This window comes from Chionomys nivalis, chromosome 4 (genome assembly GCF_950005125.1).
Source record: "Chionomys nivalis chromosome 4, mChiNiv1.1, whole genome shotgun sequence".
Taxonomy (NCBI): domain Eukaryota; kingdom Metazoa; phylum Chordata; class Mammalia; order Rodentia; family Cricetidae; genus Chionomys; species Chionomys nivalis.
The window spans coordinates 37,977,741-37,996,944 of record NC_080089.1 but is presented as its reverse complement, the minus strand read 5'-3'; the positions used below and the strand labels follow the sequence as shown (position 1 = coordinate 37,996,944).

At 34.3% G+C, this 19,204-nt stretch overlaps 1 protein-coding gene across 1 annotated transcript; it reads left to right on the top strand.

The window, feature by feature from the left end:
* The first annotated feature begins 16,563 nt into the window (after positions 1-16,563).
* On the top strand, positions 16,564-17,520 carry LOC130872753 (olfactory receptor 150-like). The gene has a single exon (XM_057766958.1). The coding sequence runs from the start codon at positions 16,564-16,566 to the stop codon at positions 17,518-17,520; it is 957 nt and encodes a 318-aa protein (XP_057622941.1).
* Positions 17,521-19,204: the final 1,684 nt, after the last annotated feature.

Sequence of the window (19,204 nt, the reverse complement as noted above, 5' to 3'; positions counted from 1 at the left end):
ATTGAACTCCAGACCCCAAGTCAAAGTTAAATGAAAGAACCCTTTGACAAAACAATGGAGAGGACCAGACCCCCTAATCACCATGGATAGAGGGTTTGGATGCATCTTCCCAATAGGGGAGACAGCCCCAATTCTGCTTTTGGCTAGAAACCTTAATTGCTTACCCCTTTCCTCTATACAGGAAGATGCCCAAGCACAAATTGACCAACAAGGAGAAAAAACGACCATGCTGGTTACAGCTTGTTTTTAAAAAGGGGAGAGCCAAAAAGATAAATGCTAATGAGAACCTCTTACATTCTCTAACAACTGCAGATGGTGCAGATGGTGGTATTCCAGTTGCTGGTCATCCTGACCCTTTTGGTTCTGACTGCTGTACCTAATCAGGTGACCTGAGCGGTGATCAGTGCTGGCAATGAAATGATAATGATCCATATCCGCGGACAAATGTGGAGGGAACCATTGACGACCCTGGCTGTAACCGCCCTTTTAGGGCTGGGGGCCACTGGGGATGGTTTAGTAGCAGCACTTAACAGAGAGTATTCGAAGAACTATGGATGCCTATAGATTCCAACCTAGATGAGGCCGAAACTTGAATTAGATATTTACAAAAGTCCCTGGTTCCCTAGTGCAAGTATAGGTACAAAACAGGTGAGGACTGGATCTTTTATTTTTACAGCAAGGAAGCTTATGTCAGGCATTTGGGAAGAATGTTGTTTTTATGCTGACCACTCTGGTATAGTCACTCAAAATTTCCACGAGATCAGAAAAGGAATTGAAGAGAAAAAAAGGATTTAAGTACTAGTTGGTATAAGCAATGGTTTGACTGGTTCCTCTGGTTAACCACGCAGTTTAAACATTATTGGGACTGCTCATAATACTTACCCTGATTTGTACATTTGGGCCTTGCATAGTCAACAGGTTAGTTAGATTCATAAGGGCTAAAATTCGGTATCCAGCTCATGATTCTTTGTGCTCATTATGAAAAGCTCAGGACCAAAGATTCCCCCTATGTTCTGGGTGAACCTTAATAAAAAGGCTCCACAGAACAGAATTCTGGGAAGAAGGCAATGAGGAAGTCACCATGATTCTCCAACCTGAGACAGATGCAGGTTAGGATCTTTCCTGGTAAGCCATCACCTCGTGGTGCTACACAGATTACTAAATATGGGTTAAAGCAAGATGTGAGAACTAACCAAAAAGAGGCTGAAACTAATGGGCCAGGCAGTGTTTAAATGAAAGAAAAAAGAAAAAGAAAAAAAAGAAAGAAAAAGGTTCCAAAAGGGGTAAACCTCATAAAGAGGTAGGCCTAATTTAAAAACAAAATGGGGGAAGATTGTAGGGCACATGGGCAGCTAAAATGATGCTAAATGAAAGTCAGGCAGGTGGACCCTGAGTTGTTTACACCAAGACCCGAATGGACACCAGAACCAGACATGATGTCAGCACGTGAATAGCTTGTGGACAATAGAGTAAATGTAGGGTTCCTGAGTACATGATAGGGTGACCTTTAAAATGGCCCATTTTCCATTCCCCATGGCCCTGGTTTTTTTTTTTCTTTAAAAGATGTTTACTGTGCAAAAATAAACAAGTTCCTGCCTGACTGGACTCCCTGCTGCTTCTGACTGTTTTCAGGATGGAAGGGAGGCTGGGGAAAGGGCAAGCAGCTCATCTTTATCCAGGTGGGATAGGACCCAGCATGGGTTCACTGTAGTGTGGAACTAAACCAGCAATGTTTAGTAGCTTATAAGAAATGTAAAAATCAAATACTACTCAGATTTCATTTGACAAAGCATTGGTTTTAATAAGATAGTTTCTGTACATAAAATTTTAACACGAATGTACAATTTTTGGTGATAGAAAAAGATTAACCAGCAGAAAAATGTCATTTGCTTCTCTTTCAAGTGTTCATTCTCTGAGAGTTGTATATCTCTGGAGAGTATGCTATCATGCTGTTTGGAGCTGGCATATGACAACCCAGCGTTAACTTTCAGAATATAGGAGGTATAACTGTTGAGGTGACTGAAACTCTAGCACTGAAGAAGCTCTTAAGAACATTACCCTACAATTAGATCAACTACAAAAATAATTCTGAGCCTGAGGCCCTGATCTGTCAGCACTGATGACTACAGAATGTTGATCACATGTTACTACATATCAGCATTAGTGATTTTGCAAGTGGCAGGTAAAACTTGGTGCTGAGGCTTTGAAAATAAGGAGAGTAGTGTGTTCATCCCACCTGACTAATGTCATGACTCTAGAGGAACCATTGTGAAACGTCAGGAAAATACATCTTATTAGATTCACTTATTCAGTATTTCACAGAGTAATTTTTAAATTTTTGATAGAATGTACCAGCTTCTTTCTTAATTCCAAAAGACACAGAATTAGCCTGTCCCCTGTATTATGCTCTGGCTCACAGTATAGAGTTGTGCTGCTTTGAAGTTAACTTTCTAATTAGATAGAAAGTTTAGTCAGTTATGATGAATTCTAGAAGGTTTACATGATTCCTTTCATGTTAAAAGACACTAGAAAAGAAGTAAGCCTTTACCAGAATATTGAGTGGATAAATTGGAATAGGTTGTCTTTATTTCTGACTGACCACATTTTATGCTCAGGAATAAATTTCTAATTTATTTTGATTATTATTTATGTAGTTAGATGCAATAAATATTATACACAAAGTAAAGGTCTTGTTTCCATTAGGACATACCAAAATCCCAAAAAATGTCTATATGTTTAAAATACATTATATTCTGGATGACTTTTATTATTTCAATGTCCCTATTAAAAGGTGGCATCAACCATTGACTTTACTGCCCAGATACCATGCATCCATGTAGAGTAGTTCTTAGAAATTCTTGAACACATAGATGATGGCGCTATGAGTAAGGCACAATTGGATGAGTAGATAGATGAGAGATGTTGTTTCTGATGGTGATCAGCAGGCCTATCCATACCAGCATTAAGACAATACCCAGTATCTCAACACATTCTGAACCTTTCCTGATGTTCTGATTTTGTACCTTTTTATTAGATTACATATTGCATATCTTATTTGGATTACTCTCAGAGTCTATCCATAGCTTTTTTATAAATGATGTCTCGTGTGTCAATTTCCTTATGAATCATGTAGGTTGTGTGGATCTCCCTGATTTTGTAAGGAATTATTCCTTGATGCTCTAATATGTATTGCATAAAACCATGTATCTGGGATGTGAAAAAAGAGCAATTTTCACACCATATATTCCTCATTAAATGTAAAATTTCTAAATAATTTTCTTGCCCTGTTGATCTATTCCTGGTTTATTTTTAACTGCTGTAACTGAAGTTGTAATATCTTCGAAAGCATACTGACCACAAGATGTTCACCTCACCATTAAAAATGTGTGATATCTGGCTCAAGTTTAATTTACAAAGGAATAGTATGCAATTGTTAGACTTCATACAGCCTCACACCAAATGAAAAGTAAGAGGTACTTAATGACTAGTTGACTTCCAAGATGATGATAATCAGCCTTCTCCAGAGTTGAGTAACATTATAGTTTATCCACCAAAAGTCCAGCATGAAGATATGTGTGTGTGTGTCGTAAATAATTTTTACAATTGTCATGTATTTCAGAGAATGTTGGAAAATACAGAAGAAGATGGGAGACTATAAATGATGAAATTTGAGTACTACATTTCATACAGAAAAGCAAAAAAAAAATTCAGGATAGCCAAAACAATCGTGTACAATAAAGTAACTTCTGGAGGTATCACAATGCCTGACTTTGAACTCTACAATAGAGTTACAGTACTGAAAACAGCCTGGCATTGGCTTAAATACAAACAGGAGTATCATTGGAATCAAATTAAAGACCTGGCATCAATTCACACACACCTGATTTTTGAAAAAGAAACAAAAATATGAAATGGCAAAAAAGAAAACATATTCACCAAATGGTAGTGGAATGCTAAAGTTCATTTGAACTTCCAGAAGCCATTTACAGATTCACCAAAAGCCGTTTTACAGAATCATTGCAGTACCAATTCTCAAGACATTTTCACAGAAATACAAAGACAATTTTAAAATCCATATGGAAGACCAAAGGATCCTAGAGAGCAAAAGCAATTATGGATTAAACAAATAGTACTGGAGTGATTACCAGACTTGACTTTTAGTTAAACCACAGAGGGGACTCCAGTTGCCCCTGATTCTTACCTTCTTGGAAATCTGTTATTAGAATGATGGGAAAACTTGGCAGAACAATCTTGATTCTGTTTAGTTCTCAGCTTCACACACCCCTGCATTGTTAATTCAGCAGTCTGTCATTTATTGACTGCTTTCAGTCCATTATCATTACTCCCAAAATGCTGCATAACTTTGTGTGAGAGAAGAATGCCATCCTCTACCCAGAACGCATAGCTCACTCCTACTACTTCTGTGCTTTTGCCTTGCAGAATGTCACATGTTGGTTGTAATGGCATATGACACCGTTTAAGTGTTTGGTAATAGGGTCTCTTAAATGAGCTGTGATATACTAGCCACTACTGCTGAGTCAGGAAGCCTCTCCATCTAAAGTTCTAGCAGCTATAACTATCCTTAGCTCTTACATCTTCATCTTTTTCAGTATCCATTACAAACAATTCACTGGGAGAAGATCCAAGACCTTTAGCACCGCAGCTTCCACATTTTGACTATTGCTGTTTTCTTCAGTTCTACAGCTTTCATGTACTTTCATCCATCATCAGTCAGCTACTTGTGTCAAAGTAAATTGTCATCTGTATTTTATACCATTGTTGGACCTATTTTGATTCCCATGATCTACATACAGACTGAGAAATAAAGATGTCAAAGTTGTCCTAAAAATGTTAATGCAAAAGGTAAACTTGAACTCAACAAAAAATAGTTTTCATTAGCAATAGAGAATAACTTCTGAAGTTTATAGGAGGATATAGTCTACAAATAGGAATTAATAATACTAGCTATGAATTATTGTTAATACAGATTTTTTTGGAAGAAATATACCAAAGTTAAAAGTAGATTATAAACCACGGAGAATTTCTACTGTCTTGTATAAACAGACTTCATTTACAGATAGTTTCCTATATCTCCTGTGAAAAATTCCATAAGTTCTTTTTGTTGTTGGTTATATCACATATATGAACCCAGATCTGCTAAGTTAAGCATCACATCACTTACATTAACTTGGGAATAAATAAATTTCTTAAATATTCCATGATTTTTTCAATGTTTTGTAGATGGCCTTTTTGATCAATTTGGAAATTACTCAAGAAATACATTAACTAATTCTGTAAGTTAAACAAGTAGAATAAAATAAGTCATGCACAGACATCCACTGAATATTCCATCCAAACACAAAAGCATATACCTTATTTTCAGCACCTCATGGAACCTTCTCAAAAACTGAACACATACTAGGTTACAAAACAAACCTCAACATATAGAAAAATATTGAATAACTCCATGTATCTTATCAGATAACAATGGCTTATAATTAGAATTCAACAGCAACACTAATTCCAGAAAACCCATAAACACATGGATATTAAAGAATGCTCATTTGAAGCATCAATAGGTCAAGGAAGAAATTAAAGACATCCTAAAATTCAATAAAAATGACCACACAACATACCCAAATTTATGGGACCATAATAAAAGCAGTGTTAAGAGGAACGTTCATAGCACTAAATGCCTACATAAAGAAGCTGGAAAATCCCACACTAGTGAATTAGCAGAACATTTGAAAACTTTAGAACAAAAAGTAGCAAACTCACCCAGGAGTACTGGATGGCAGGATATAGTCAAACTGAGAGCTGAAATCAGAAAAATAGAAACAAAGAAAACAATGCAAAGAATCAATAATGAGACAAAGAGTTGGTTCTTCAAGAAATATACAAAATGGGCCGGGCGGTGGGTGGCGCACGCCTTTAATCCCAGCACTCGGGAGGCAGAGGCAGGCGGATCTCTGTGAGTTCGAGGCCAGCCTGGTCTACAAGAGCTAGTTCCAGGACAGGAACCAAAAGCTACGGAGAAACCCTGTCTCGAAAATTTCCAAAAAAAAAAACAAGAAAAAAAAGAAAGAAATATACAAAATAGAAAAACCTCTATCAAAACTAAGCAAGAGACTGAGAGAAAATAGACAAGTTAACACAATCAGAAATGAGAGAGAGACATAACAACAGACATGGAGGAAATCCAGAGAATCATCATGTCATGTTTCGAAAACTTGTGCTCCATTAAACTGGAAAACATAAAGGAAATGGACAAATTTTTGCATAAATATCACCTAACAAAAGTAAATCAAGTACAGATAAGCAAATTAAATAGACTTATAACTGCTAAAGAAATAGAAACAGTCATCAAAAGTCACCAAACCAAAAAAAAAAAAAAAAATCCTCACGACTAGATGGTTTCATCTCAGAATTCTACAAGATTTTCAAAGAAAAACTAATTCCAATACTTCTCAAATAGTTTCCATACAAGAGAACAGAAGTAACATTGTCAAACACTTTTTACAAAGCTACAATTATCCTGATAACCAAGCCACATAAAGACATTACTAAGAAAATTACTTACCAGTCTCACATATGAAGAGTAATGCAAAAATGTTCAATAAAATAATGGCAAATCAAATTCAAGAACACATCAGAACCTTCATCCTCCTTGATTAAGTCAGCTTCAACCCAGAGATGTGGGGATGTTTCAACATACAAAAATCTGTAAATATTATCCACCTATAAACAAACTGAAAAATAAAAACTACATGAACATCTCATTAGATGTTGAAAAAGATTTAGACAAAATACACCATTCTTTTATTATAAAGGTCCTGGAGAGAGCAGGGATGCAAGAAATATACCTGAACATGATAAAGACAATCAATACGCAGCAAACCAACAGCCAACATCAAACTAAATGGAAAGAAACTGTCAGCAAGACCACTGAAATCAAAAACAAGAAAAGGTTGCCTACTCATTTCATTTCTATTCAATAATGTTCTTGAGGTCCTAGCTAGAGTAATAAGAAAACAAAAGGAGATACAAATCAGAAAAGAAGAAGTCAAACTCTCACTATTTGCTTATGATATTATAGTTTACATGAGTGACCCCAAAAATTCTACCAAGGAATTTCTACACCTCACAAACATTCTCAGTAATATAGCAGGATGCAAGATTAACTCAATAAAATCAGTAACCCTCCCTTACACAGATGATGAAAGAGCTGAGAAAGAAATCAAAAAAAATCACCCTTCACAATAACAACAAATAGCATAAAATATCTTGGGGTAACTCTAACCAAAGAAAGATTTTTAAATCTTTAAAGAAAGAAATAGAAGAACACCAGAAAATCAAAAGATCTCCCATGCTCTTTGGTAGGTAGAATTAACATAGTAAAAATAGCAATCTTACCAAAAGCAATCTATGGATTTAGTGCAATACTCATTAAAATCCCAGCAAACTTCTTCACAGACCTCGAAAGAATGGGACTCTACTTCATATGGAAAAGCGAAAAACCAGGATAGCCAAAACAATACCGTACAATAAAGGAACTTTTTGAGGCATCACAATCCCAGACTTTAAATCTACTACAGAGCTACAGTACTGAAAACAACCTGCTACTGGAATAAAAGAGATAGGAAAACCAATGGAACTGAATCAAAAACCCAGATATTAATTCACACACCTAAGAACACTTGAATTTTGACAAAGAGGCAAAAAATATAAAATGGAAAAAAGAAAGCATATTTAACAAATGGTGCTGGCATAACTGGATATTAACACATAGAAAAATGAAAATAGATCCATACCTATCACCGTGCACAAAACTCAAATCCAAGTGGATCAAAGACTTAAACATAAAGGCAGGCACACTGAACCTCATAGAAGAGAAAATGGGACGTGTACTTGAATACATTGGCACACATCCAAAATATAACCCCAGTAGCACAGACACTGACAGAAACAAAAATGGGACTTCCTGAAACTTTAAAACTTTTGTAAAGTGAAGGTATGGTCAACAAGACAAAACAGCAGCCTACAGAATGGTAAAAAATCTTCACCAACCCCACATCAGACAGAGGAGTGATCTTTAAAACTTACAAAGAACAGAAGAAAATGGTTATCAAAAGAACAAATAATCCAGTTAAAAAATGGAGTACAGTTCTAAACAAAGAACTCACAACATAGGAATCTAAATGGCTGAGAGACAGTTAAGGAAACGTTCAACATCCTTAGCCATCAGAGAAATACAAATCAAAACAACTCTTGAGATTCTGTATTACACCTGTAAGAATGGCCAAGAAAAAAAACACTTTTGACAACTTATGCTGGATAGGTTATGGGGAAAAGGGAACACTTGTGCATTGCTGGTGGGAGTGTAATAGTACAGCCCCTTTGGATATCATTATGGTGATTTTCAGAAAAATTAGGAAACAAATTTCCTGAAGACCTAGCAATACCAGTTTTGGGTATCTACCCAAAGGATGCTCAATCATACCACAAAGACATGTGTTCAACTATGTTCATAGAAGCATTGTTTGTCATATCCAGAACCTGGAAACAACCTAAAAGACCTTGAACCAAAGAATGGATAAGGAAAATGTGGTACATTTACACAATGAAGTACTACATAGCAGAAAAAAAAATAATGACATCTTGAAATTTTCAGGCAAATGGATGGAGCTAGAAAACATCATATTGAGACCCAGAAAGACAAATATCATATGTACTCACTCATAAGTGGCTATTAGACATAAAGCAAAGAAAACCAGCCTACAATTAACAATCCCATAAAATATAGACAACAATGAAGACCCTAAGAGAGATATACATGGATCCAATCTACATGGAAAGCAGAAAACGACAAGATCTCCTTAGTAAATTGGTAGCATGGTGACCATGGGAGAGGGTTGAAGGAGAGGAGAAAGGAAAGGAAGGAACCAGAGAAAAATGCATAACTCAATAAATTCAACAATAAAAAAGATTTAAAAATAATTTATTCAATATGAATAATGTGTAACTCTGATTCTTGAAAAATACAGCACAACATTAGTGTTCATGAAGGCAGAGGTCAGGTTCTCTTGTAGTCCTACTCATACGGTATTTTTACTATCTTAAATAAGAATGACAATGGTAAACAGAAATGGAGGTGTTATGCATTTTTGTGTTTATCTTTGCAATATTCTTTGTACTATATTATAATTGCTCCTCAGTTACCTATAATTCTACATACATATGTCTTTGTGGCTTTCATATTATACATTTTGATACTATTCGTTTTCTGTTTCTATGTATATGTTCTATGCTTTTGCAGCCCTGCCCACCACCACGCTAGATAAAATTTAACAGAAGGAAAAGAAAAACAAAAGGAGAAGGTGAAAATATTTTTTCATGGAAGCTGTACTATGACACAGTGAGTCATGAAGTAAACCCTTTAGTCCATATATCTTTACTTGCAAGTATTCATTGCAAAGAGTCATTGGTCTGGTTCAGACTCAAAAGCAATTTTATTTCTCTGTAGTGTGCATTTGTATCATTATTCACTGGGGAAAAAGATAAAATTGGAAAATTGTTTTCTGATTAATGATCATGTCCCATTCATAAAATTATGATTAATTTTGAATTAAAAATTGAGTATAGTCCAGGAGACCCCAATTATTCAATATTCTTGCTTTCCTTTGCTGGAAAATAAAACATGATATAGTAGCTTATAAAAAATGTAGAATCTCAAATTCTATTGAGATTTCATTTGTCAAAATATTGGTTTTAATTCAGATGGCATCTCTAAATATATCTTTACAACCAATAGAGATTGTTTTTGTTAACAGAAAAGATTAACCAGCTGGGATACATCATTTGCTTCCCTTTCTAGGGTTTTCTCCATGAGATTTGAAAATCCTTGGAGACTGTGTTATCACTTTTTTTTTTTTTTGGTGTTGGCATATATAATTCTAAGGTAAACCTTCAGAGTAGAGGAGGCAGAACTGCTCAGGTGATTGCTAAAGGTGAGAGTGTTGCCAACTCTAGAGCTGAAGAAGTTTTAGGGTTGTTAACCTAACATTACATCAACATCAAAAGTAGTTCTGAGACTAAGTACAGGTTCCTGGTTCCTCAGCAGTGATGATTGCACAAAGTTGAGCAAATCAATATTACAAATCTGGAGGTTAGGAAGTAAAATTTGTGCTAAGACTGTTGGAGAAAAAGAAAGTGATTCATGAGTCTAGAGGAATCAGTGAAAATCTGTACTATACTACTAACTAGATTCATTTATTCAGTTATTAATGGAGTAATTTTTATTATTCAGTAGAAAGGTTCAGTCAGTACAATTTTAATGAAGATTTAAAAAGAAGTAAATATTTGCCAAAATATTGGGTGTACAAATTGGAATACTCTGTCTATATCACTGCCTGGATACATTTTATGCTCAGTAATAAGTTCTTAATTTCTTTATTACAATTAATATTAACATACTTAAATATGTTAAGATGTCACACACTAAATGAAGCTCTCTCTGTTTACTTCCCTTAGCATATAATAAAGTCCTGAGAAATCACAATATTACTTAAGAAAATGTATGTTCTGTATGAATTTTTTCTGTCATTTTCCCTCTTTAAGAGGATATCTACCATTGTCTTCACCATACAGAAGCATGTATCCATGTATAATAGTGTTCCTATATTCTTGAAAACATAGACAATGGCTTTAAAATTGCAGCATAATGGGATGAGTAAAAGAGTACCTTGGTTTCTAATGGGAACCACCAAGTTTTCCACAGGAGGATGAGGACTAAACTCTGCACCTCAGAACATGCTGAATCATTCCTGCTGTTCTAATTGAATGCCTTTGAACTGGAATGTGTTTTGCATATCTTATTTAAATTAGTTTCACACTTTAATCACTGCTTATGTATAAATGATATTTCAGATGTTAATTTCCATATGCATCATTTCAGGGATGCATGAACTTCCTTGACCTAGTAAAGATTTATGCTTTGCTGTTTTCATATGGATTACAGCAAATCATTTATCTTGCACATGAAAAAATGTTTTCTACCCTATAATTTATATACACCTATTTAAGTCATAAAAATTTTAAGAATTTTGTATACCGTGGTTTCCCTGTTTATTTTTATCTTTGAAGTAACTTTGTAGGCATGCTGGCCACAAGAAGAATACCTTACCCTGGGAAATGTGAGATAATTGTCTCAAGTTTAACTCTAAAAGGAAAAAGTTTCATAGCGTTATACTCCATAAAATTCTCTTGATCTGTGATCCTGTTATCATGACTGTAGTTCAAGCAATTAAGTTCAATGACAAAATTCTACGTTTTCTTCTGATTAGCTTTGGTGTGGTAACCAATTTGAAACAAGCATTCTTAAGTTTAACATATTTTGTATTTTCAATTTGTACTGATGATCATTAGGGACTATAAGTTGCTTTTTAAGCAAAAGAAATTATTTTTAATACTTTAATGGTTGTATAAGCTACTAGTCTTTTTACAATATAACATAACTTCCAAATACCAAGATTAGAGATGAGGTAATCACACTGGTTTAATTGATATAATCAATTAATTTTGTAGCTGAGTCTACAATATGGAAAGTTGATATAATACTAATATTCAATAAATCCTGAAATAGGATATAAACAAATTATGTACAACTGTGGATGTTACCTTGGGAAAAGTAAAAACTAAAATTGGAGCTGTTCTGTGGAGACTCAGCTTTCTCTTGGGACTAAGTCTAAGACTCTTGCAAAAGATGGCAACAAGGTTTATTCTTTCATATACATGTTTAAAATTTTGCATTGTTAAATTTTATTATTATTGAAATAATTTTAGTTAACTTTGATGAATGACAGTTTTACATCTGATTGAAAAGCTACCACATACATTATTCTCTTAGAAATAGTTACTGGATAGAGAAGTTGACTCAGAGGATAAACGAACTAGCCACGCAATGCTGATGACCTGCATTCAATCCTCACAATCTACATGGTTGAAGGAGAGAAGCTTTCCAAAGTTATTCTGTGGCCTTCACATGTGTGCCTTAAAATACACCAATATACATGCATATCATTTAAACATTAATAATAATAATAATAATTATCGCCGTCTTTATAAAATAAAATTAAAATACTTGAAAATACTGCATATGAATGTTACACACAGAGAGATTCAAGAAGAAAGTTTTGTACTATACATTACATATCTCCAGAATCTCCAGATTTTCTCATATTTACTTTTTAAGACATATATTTTTGACATAATTCTATACTTATTTTTTCTGTCAATTCTGAAATGATCCAAAGTAGACAAATGTTGCTTAAGTACTACATTGGTGTCTTAAAAGCTATTACTTTATTTGTGAAATCCACTAATTAGATTATAAAAAACCTCTGCATAACACTGTGAGCCTTCATTTATTTTTTTTCACTATGTAGAGTATTAAACATTTTTATAATGAGTTCTTTGCTTCTCAGAATTTTCATTAAGTTCTCTCAGGACTACTTAAAAGATCCAGAGTACAATGATTTTTTTGTGTTTTATTAGAATTTTTATTGAATTTAGATATTTTGTACTAACTAGTTCATAATTTATTCTAATTTCTATTGCTTTGTTTATTTTAAAAATTCAATTGAAATGTGTTTTAATATAAGGACACAGGTTAATAAAATCAAAATACAGAGTTAATTGACATACAAAGACTAGGAACTACAAAACTATTGGTGATGCATGTAATAAGACAAAACAGGCTTCAAACTGTATATTAGACAATAGAAAATACATCATAGCTTAGTGAGAAAAGATGTGACTCAAGTTTTAATAATTAAAATATAAAAAATTAATCAGAATTTTTGTGTAGGTATTATAGTGCTTTGCTCAATAGATATTATAACAACAGCTAAAAAGGTCATTGTGTACATGGAATATACATACAAAATAATTAAAAAATAAATTAAATATTCATATGCAAATGAGGTGTATTTATGGGCAGCAAGATCAAGAGCTTCTTAGTCTGACAATATTGTCAGATATGAGTTTCATCTTGTAGAGCAGAACATTGTTCAATATTCCCATATGATCACGCAGTAATGTACTAATGAGAATGACTTGCCAGTCCAGATGCTGTTATAGCTTACAAGGTGCACAACTAGATAAGATTTTTGAACATTTTTCTCCTCCGGTAATGTACAATGTAATTTCCAACACTGTGAAAGGTAGTCAGTTAGGATGAAACCTATAGGCCAGTACCATCTTAATATCTCCATGCTCTGTGACCAAGTACAGGGTACCTTCAGTAAAAATGTCCTTCCAACGAGCTCTGGAAAGACCAATAACATTGAGAAGAGCTTGCGATTTTTTCAGGAGTTGGTGAGATCACACTATCTAACAACTCCAAATTTGGAAACCCATTAACCCAAGGTGGTCGATGAATCCAAGGGAACAAAGTCCTTAAGACACAAAACGACAAATGTACTCATGAACTCACAGTGATAGTAGTCCTATGCCTAAGTTCTTTGTTTTTTTTTTCTTTTTTTTTTTTAAAGATTTATTTATTATGTATACAACATTCTTTCCATGTATGCTTGCAGGCCAGAAGAGGGCACCAGATCTCATTACAGTTGGTTGTGAGCCACCATGTGGTTGTTGGGAATTGAACTCAGGACCTCTGGAAGAGCAGTCAGTGCTCTTAATCTCTGAGCCATCTCTCCAGCCCCGCCTAAGTTCTTTGGAAGCTCAATAGAGACCAAGTCTCTGCATTGAGAGGGGAGGTGGGCAGGAAGTTCTTCCTCTAGCTGAAAAGCTACTGGCATTTGATGGCTGCTGAAAGAGGAAGACTAATTTTCACTAAGAATGATGTCCCTGATAAGTTAATCACACTCTTGTAGAAGGCTACTTATCTAACAATTCATGGGCATCACAGACTGGGCATTATGTGTGAAAAAAGAAGACATAAAGTGGGTTCAAACTGAAGAATTTTAGTGAGGTGCTGAATATGATCAAAACACATTGTAGGGCATTCAAAAAATACGAATTAAAAAGAAAATTTATAATAAGCTATATATACTTAGTAAGAAATCCTTTGCAATTCAATTCTATATAATTTTAGATTAGATTTAATAAAAATGGTAAAACCACAATACATTTCAAGATAAGAAAACTATAGAAAAAGCATAAAATTTTTAAAGTTACTACATCTATGTAATAATGAAAAACTTATGAAGTATTTTCATTGAGATATTATAATAAATTTGATGTTTGATTTCTCATGAGACATATTCAAATGGAGTTTCATGGGATATTTTTAGCAAATGAAAAGGCTAAAATGAATTAAGTTTGAAACACTGACTGAAGCTTTGCTTAAAAACTTACCCTGATACATGGGAATTAATAGGCAAGAGAATTGTGAGTTCTAGGTCAATCTGGGATATAGAGTGAGCCCTTGTCTTATATAAACAATAATATCCATAGAACAGAAAAATATTCAAGAAAAATATGAAATAAATAATTTGTCATGGTAAACAATATGAAAAATTGTAACAAGGAAAATAAGCATAAAAACGAAGGCTACATTATTCATTAATAAAATTGGCCAATTTTACATTCTAGAATGTAAAATCTGACAAAAAATTATACTTTATTGATATAATATAGAGGTTTACGTGAGGTGAGAGCCCCCTAATCTTCTCAAGATTCAGCAGGACCACTATAGCAAGCAAAAACTGACTAAAGATATCTGAGTTTGAAAGAAATAAGTCAGCTCACATGTATCTTCTCATCATTTATTCTTCCTAAGTTTTTCCCAATGTTCTTTCAAAGTTCTCCCAATGATCTCTCTTTCCCACAAAATTTTCTGTTTATATACCCATACAGGCAGAGTTAACAATTCTTTGACAATTAACAATGATACCAAACATGCATTTCTTAGTAACAAGACAAATAAGACTGAAAAAGCAGGCTCTTAGGGTGTAAGTCTGTGATGTACCAAGCCATATATGACATGGTGGTAAATAGAGGAATGGCTATGATTTCTAAGAGAAGGAGAGGAAGTTTATGTTAACTACATTTGTCCAGTTAGGTCAGCTAGACGTTTGTATTTGAAAAATTTATAGAAAAGGGGAAGAAAAACACGACAGTGCAATTGCACTATCTGAGCACTTCTGTTTTTTTTTTTTTTTTTTTTCAACTTCTGTGTTTGTGTTAACCATGGCAAACAAAATAAGAAGCAGGAAGAAAGCAATGACACTTGACCCTGGGTCAAGCAGGGTACTGTACTTCCTGGTCCTAGCTGAGAAACAGTTCCTTTATTTAGGACTGGCTTAGTGATCCACTCTTTTTCCCTGTATTTCTAGGGATAAAGGCACAAAAAAGTTAATTTTCTAGATGAAAATTTTGTCACATGAAAGTGAGGCAGAGTTAAGTACAAAATATTAATAGCTTGTTACAGTAGAGCAAAAGTTAGTAGGCTACACTCTGAGTCGGCTGTTAGAGAATTCTGGACAACCCGGTCCTGTTTATTGGTAAAAGCAGACAAGTTGTTTCTTCCACTCAGTGACTGTCATTTCAAGGTTTTATGTGGTCCATATGCAAGGTTCCTCTCTTAGTTTGATGTCCTGCCATAAAGGATATTTGTAGGAGGTTAGCTTTATGTAGATTTGAGTATGGAAACAAGGTTTGACTGAATGAATGCTTTCACATCTCAGCTTCACAGTGTGGGAACACATTCTGTTGCCAGTACAGAAAGAAGTTAAGGTCAATGAATGGTTTATATATGGCTGAGATATTTCAAGAAGAATTCTACTATGAAAAAAGAAAGGTACACTAGATTTCACAAGGTTTTACACAAACAACAGTCACTATTCAAAAAGCAGGTCCACAAAGGTTTGCAAACTGGATGTTAGCCTAGAGATTTCAATAGCTGTGCTCTCATTGTCCAATGCTTTTGGTCCACAGTAATATAAGGTATGAAAAAATTAGCTGCTTAAAATAAATCACACACAGTTGCACACATAAAACATGAAATCACTGCAAAAATGAAAATCATTTTATCATTTTATAGAGTTGCAACTGTGTTGATATTTCACAGATACTTGGGAACAATATGAAAACTACTGTGATCAATTATATCCAATACTTAAATTTATTGGCTATTAATTTTAGGTTGGCTAGTGATGTCTTTTCATAATGTTTTTTACTTTACCACATATGAAACATTTTGCAATAAAAATAGGTGCTATTACTAAGGCATGACAAATACTTGGAACACTCTATAACAGGTGCTAGTACAGTTTGCATATGGTAGGATATAGGTACCAGTATACATAGTTCTTATGACAAAGTCACAAGTACACAAACATGTGTTTGATTATTTTTTTTTGCATACTTCCTTTTTCCAGGACTACAAAATCTCTGACTGCTCAGATTGAAAAGAGGATGCTAGCTGATTGGAGATATCTGAAAATATTATGTTTCAAAATTCACTGAGTGATAAGAGAATTGATACTCAAATTTTTCTTCTTTATATAAAATTTCATTCTTACATACAGTTTCCAGAAGAGAATGGAAGAAGTAAATCAAACCACAGTGACTGAATTCATCCTTGTTGAGTTAACAAAGAATCCAGAGCTCCAATTGCCCTTATTCCTCATCTTTCTGGGAGTTTATTTGGTTACAGTTGTGGGAAATTTAGGAATGATCATTTTGATTATGTTTAGTTCTCATCTTCACACACCCATGTATTATTTAATCAGCAGTCTGTCCTTTATTGACTGCTGTCAGTCAACTGTCATTACTCCCAAAATGCTGGTGAACTTTGTGACAGAGAAGAATGCAATCCCCTACCCAGAATGCATGGCTCAGTTCTTCTTCTTCTGTGCTTTTGGTATTGCAGAATGTCACATGTTGGCTGCAATGGCATATGACCGCTATGTGGCTATCTCTAACCCATTGCTATACAATGTAAACATGTCCTATCAAGTCTGTTTGTGGATGATTGCTGGGGTATATGGTATGGGATTCCTTAGTGCCATGGCTCCTGCTTTCTTCATGATGAGATTGCTTTTCTGTAAGTCTAATATAATAAGGCATTACTTCTGTGATCTTTTCCCATTACTGGAGCTCTCTTGCTCCAGAACTTTTATCAATGAAGTACTAGCATGGTCCCTTGGTTCATTTAACATTCTTATACCAGCTATAACCATTCTTAGCTCTTACATTTTCATCATTGTCAGCATCCTCCATATTCATTCAACTGGGGGGAGACTCAAGGTCTTCAGCACCTGCAGCTCCCACATCTTGGCTGTTGCTCTCTTCTATGGTTCCACAGCTTTCATGTATCTTCAGCCCCCATCAGTCAGCTCCCTGGGACAAAGTAAAGTTTCATCTGTGTTTTATACCATTGTTGTGCCTATGTTGAATCCCATGATCTACAGCCTGAGAAATAAAGATGTCAAAATTGCCCTAAAAAAATTAATTCAAAAGGTAAGTTTTCACTCAACCAAGAGTGATTTTCATTAGCAATAGAGTATAACTTCTTCAATTTATTGCTAGATATAGCCTACATACAGGACATAGTAATACTATATGTGAGACTATTTTTAGCACATGGTTGTTTGGAAAAAAATGTACCAAAGGTAGAAATGGATTCTCACCTTCATACCCTTGGAGAAGTGCTACTCGTTTGTATAGCCAGAGTTTATTCAAGATAGCATCCTACATCACCTGCTGAAAATTCTCTCAGTTTTTTTTTTTTGGTTGGTTTTATTTGCATATATAAATAAAGCTCTCTTTAGGCAAGCCAAACATAACTTTATTAATATGTGTGTATATAAATTTCTATAATATTTCTTTGTTGCCCCAAGGATTTTTAGAAGGTCCTCTTGTTCAATTAGCAATTGATTAAAAAAATACTATCAAATATTTCATAAGTGAAACTATTGTAATAAAATAAGTTATGCAATAGAAGTTTTGTGTAACTCTGATTATTGGAAAGTATAGATCACTATATTAGTGCATTTGTTAACAGAGGACAGGTTCTATCATTATCCCACCCACAAGGTGTTTCCAATATCTTAAACTAGAAAGGCAATGGTAAACACTAAGAGATGTGTTCGCTTCGGGAGCACATATACTAAAATTGGTAAACACTAAGAGAGGATAATGCATTTCATGGTTATCTGTGCAATATTCTATACACAGCTACATGACTCCTCATTTTAGTATAATTATATAGTCATATTTCTTCTTAATATAGAGTTATGTTGTTTTGTTTTCTTTCTTACCTTTCTTAGTTTCAGACTCAGAAGTTATAATCTTTCATTATAGCATCCATTTGTATCACTTATTCACATGGGAGACAAATAAACTTAGCATTTTTTTTTCTGAATAATGGTAAGCCTCATTTATGAACTCATGAGCAATTATGAATGAAAAATAGGGGTCAGAAAGGGATACCTGAAAATGCTGAATGTTCTTGCTTTGGAAACTCTAGGTTAGGATTGAGGTTACTAAAAAGATATTATAAATGTGCTTGCTATGGTTTTAGTCAATTGGATGTCAAAAAAAAAAAATCACACACATGGCCATATCCCGGTCTGCTCTTTTCCAGTTCCCTCAATATTTATATCAAGAAGAATCAAGAATATTTATTACAACAAGAAGAGGTTATGAGCAGTCTTTTTCTGAGGTACTGAGTTCAATTCCCAGCAACCACATGGTGGCTCAAGAACATCTATAAAGAGATTTGTATCCTCTTCTGGCATGCAGGCATATATGCAGGCAGAACACAGTTTACATAATAAATAAATCTTTTAAAAAGAAAAGTAATTTAAAAATAGGATTGGAAAAAACAATTCATTTCCTAAAGTTCTTGTTTATAATCTCCAGGAATGGAGTTGATTCTCAAAAAATCTATTCTCAGAAGTAGTGGTGACTGGAATTTTAAGCATAGCACTCAGAGTAGAGACAGTTAGATTCCTAGAACCATCTGGATACCAAAACTAGCCTACCTAGCTACTTACAAGTTAGTGAGAGACCTTGCATCAAAGAAAGTGGAAAGCCTAAGTTGAAACACCAGAGTTTGTCTTTTACCCGTCAAGATTCATACATAAACTTGTGCGCACAACCGTATTAAGTGCATTTAAATATATAGACAAATAAATAAGGCTTCTTGGCACATTGATACTTGCCAAAAATTCCACCT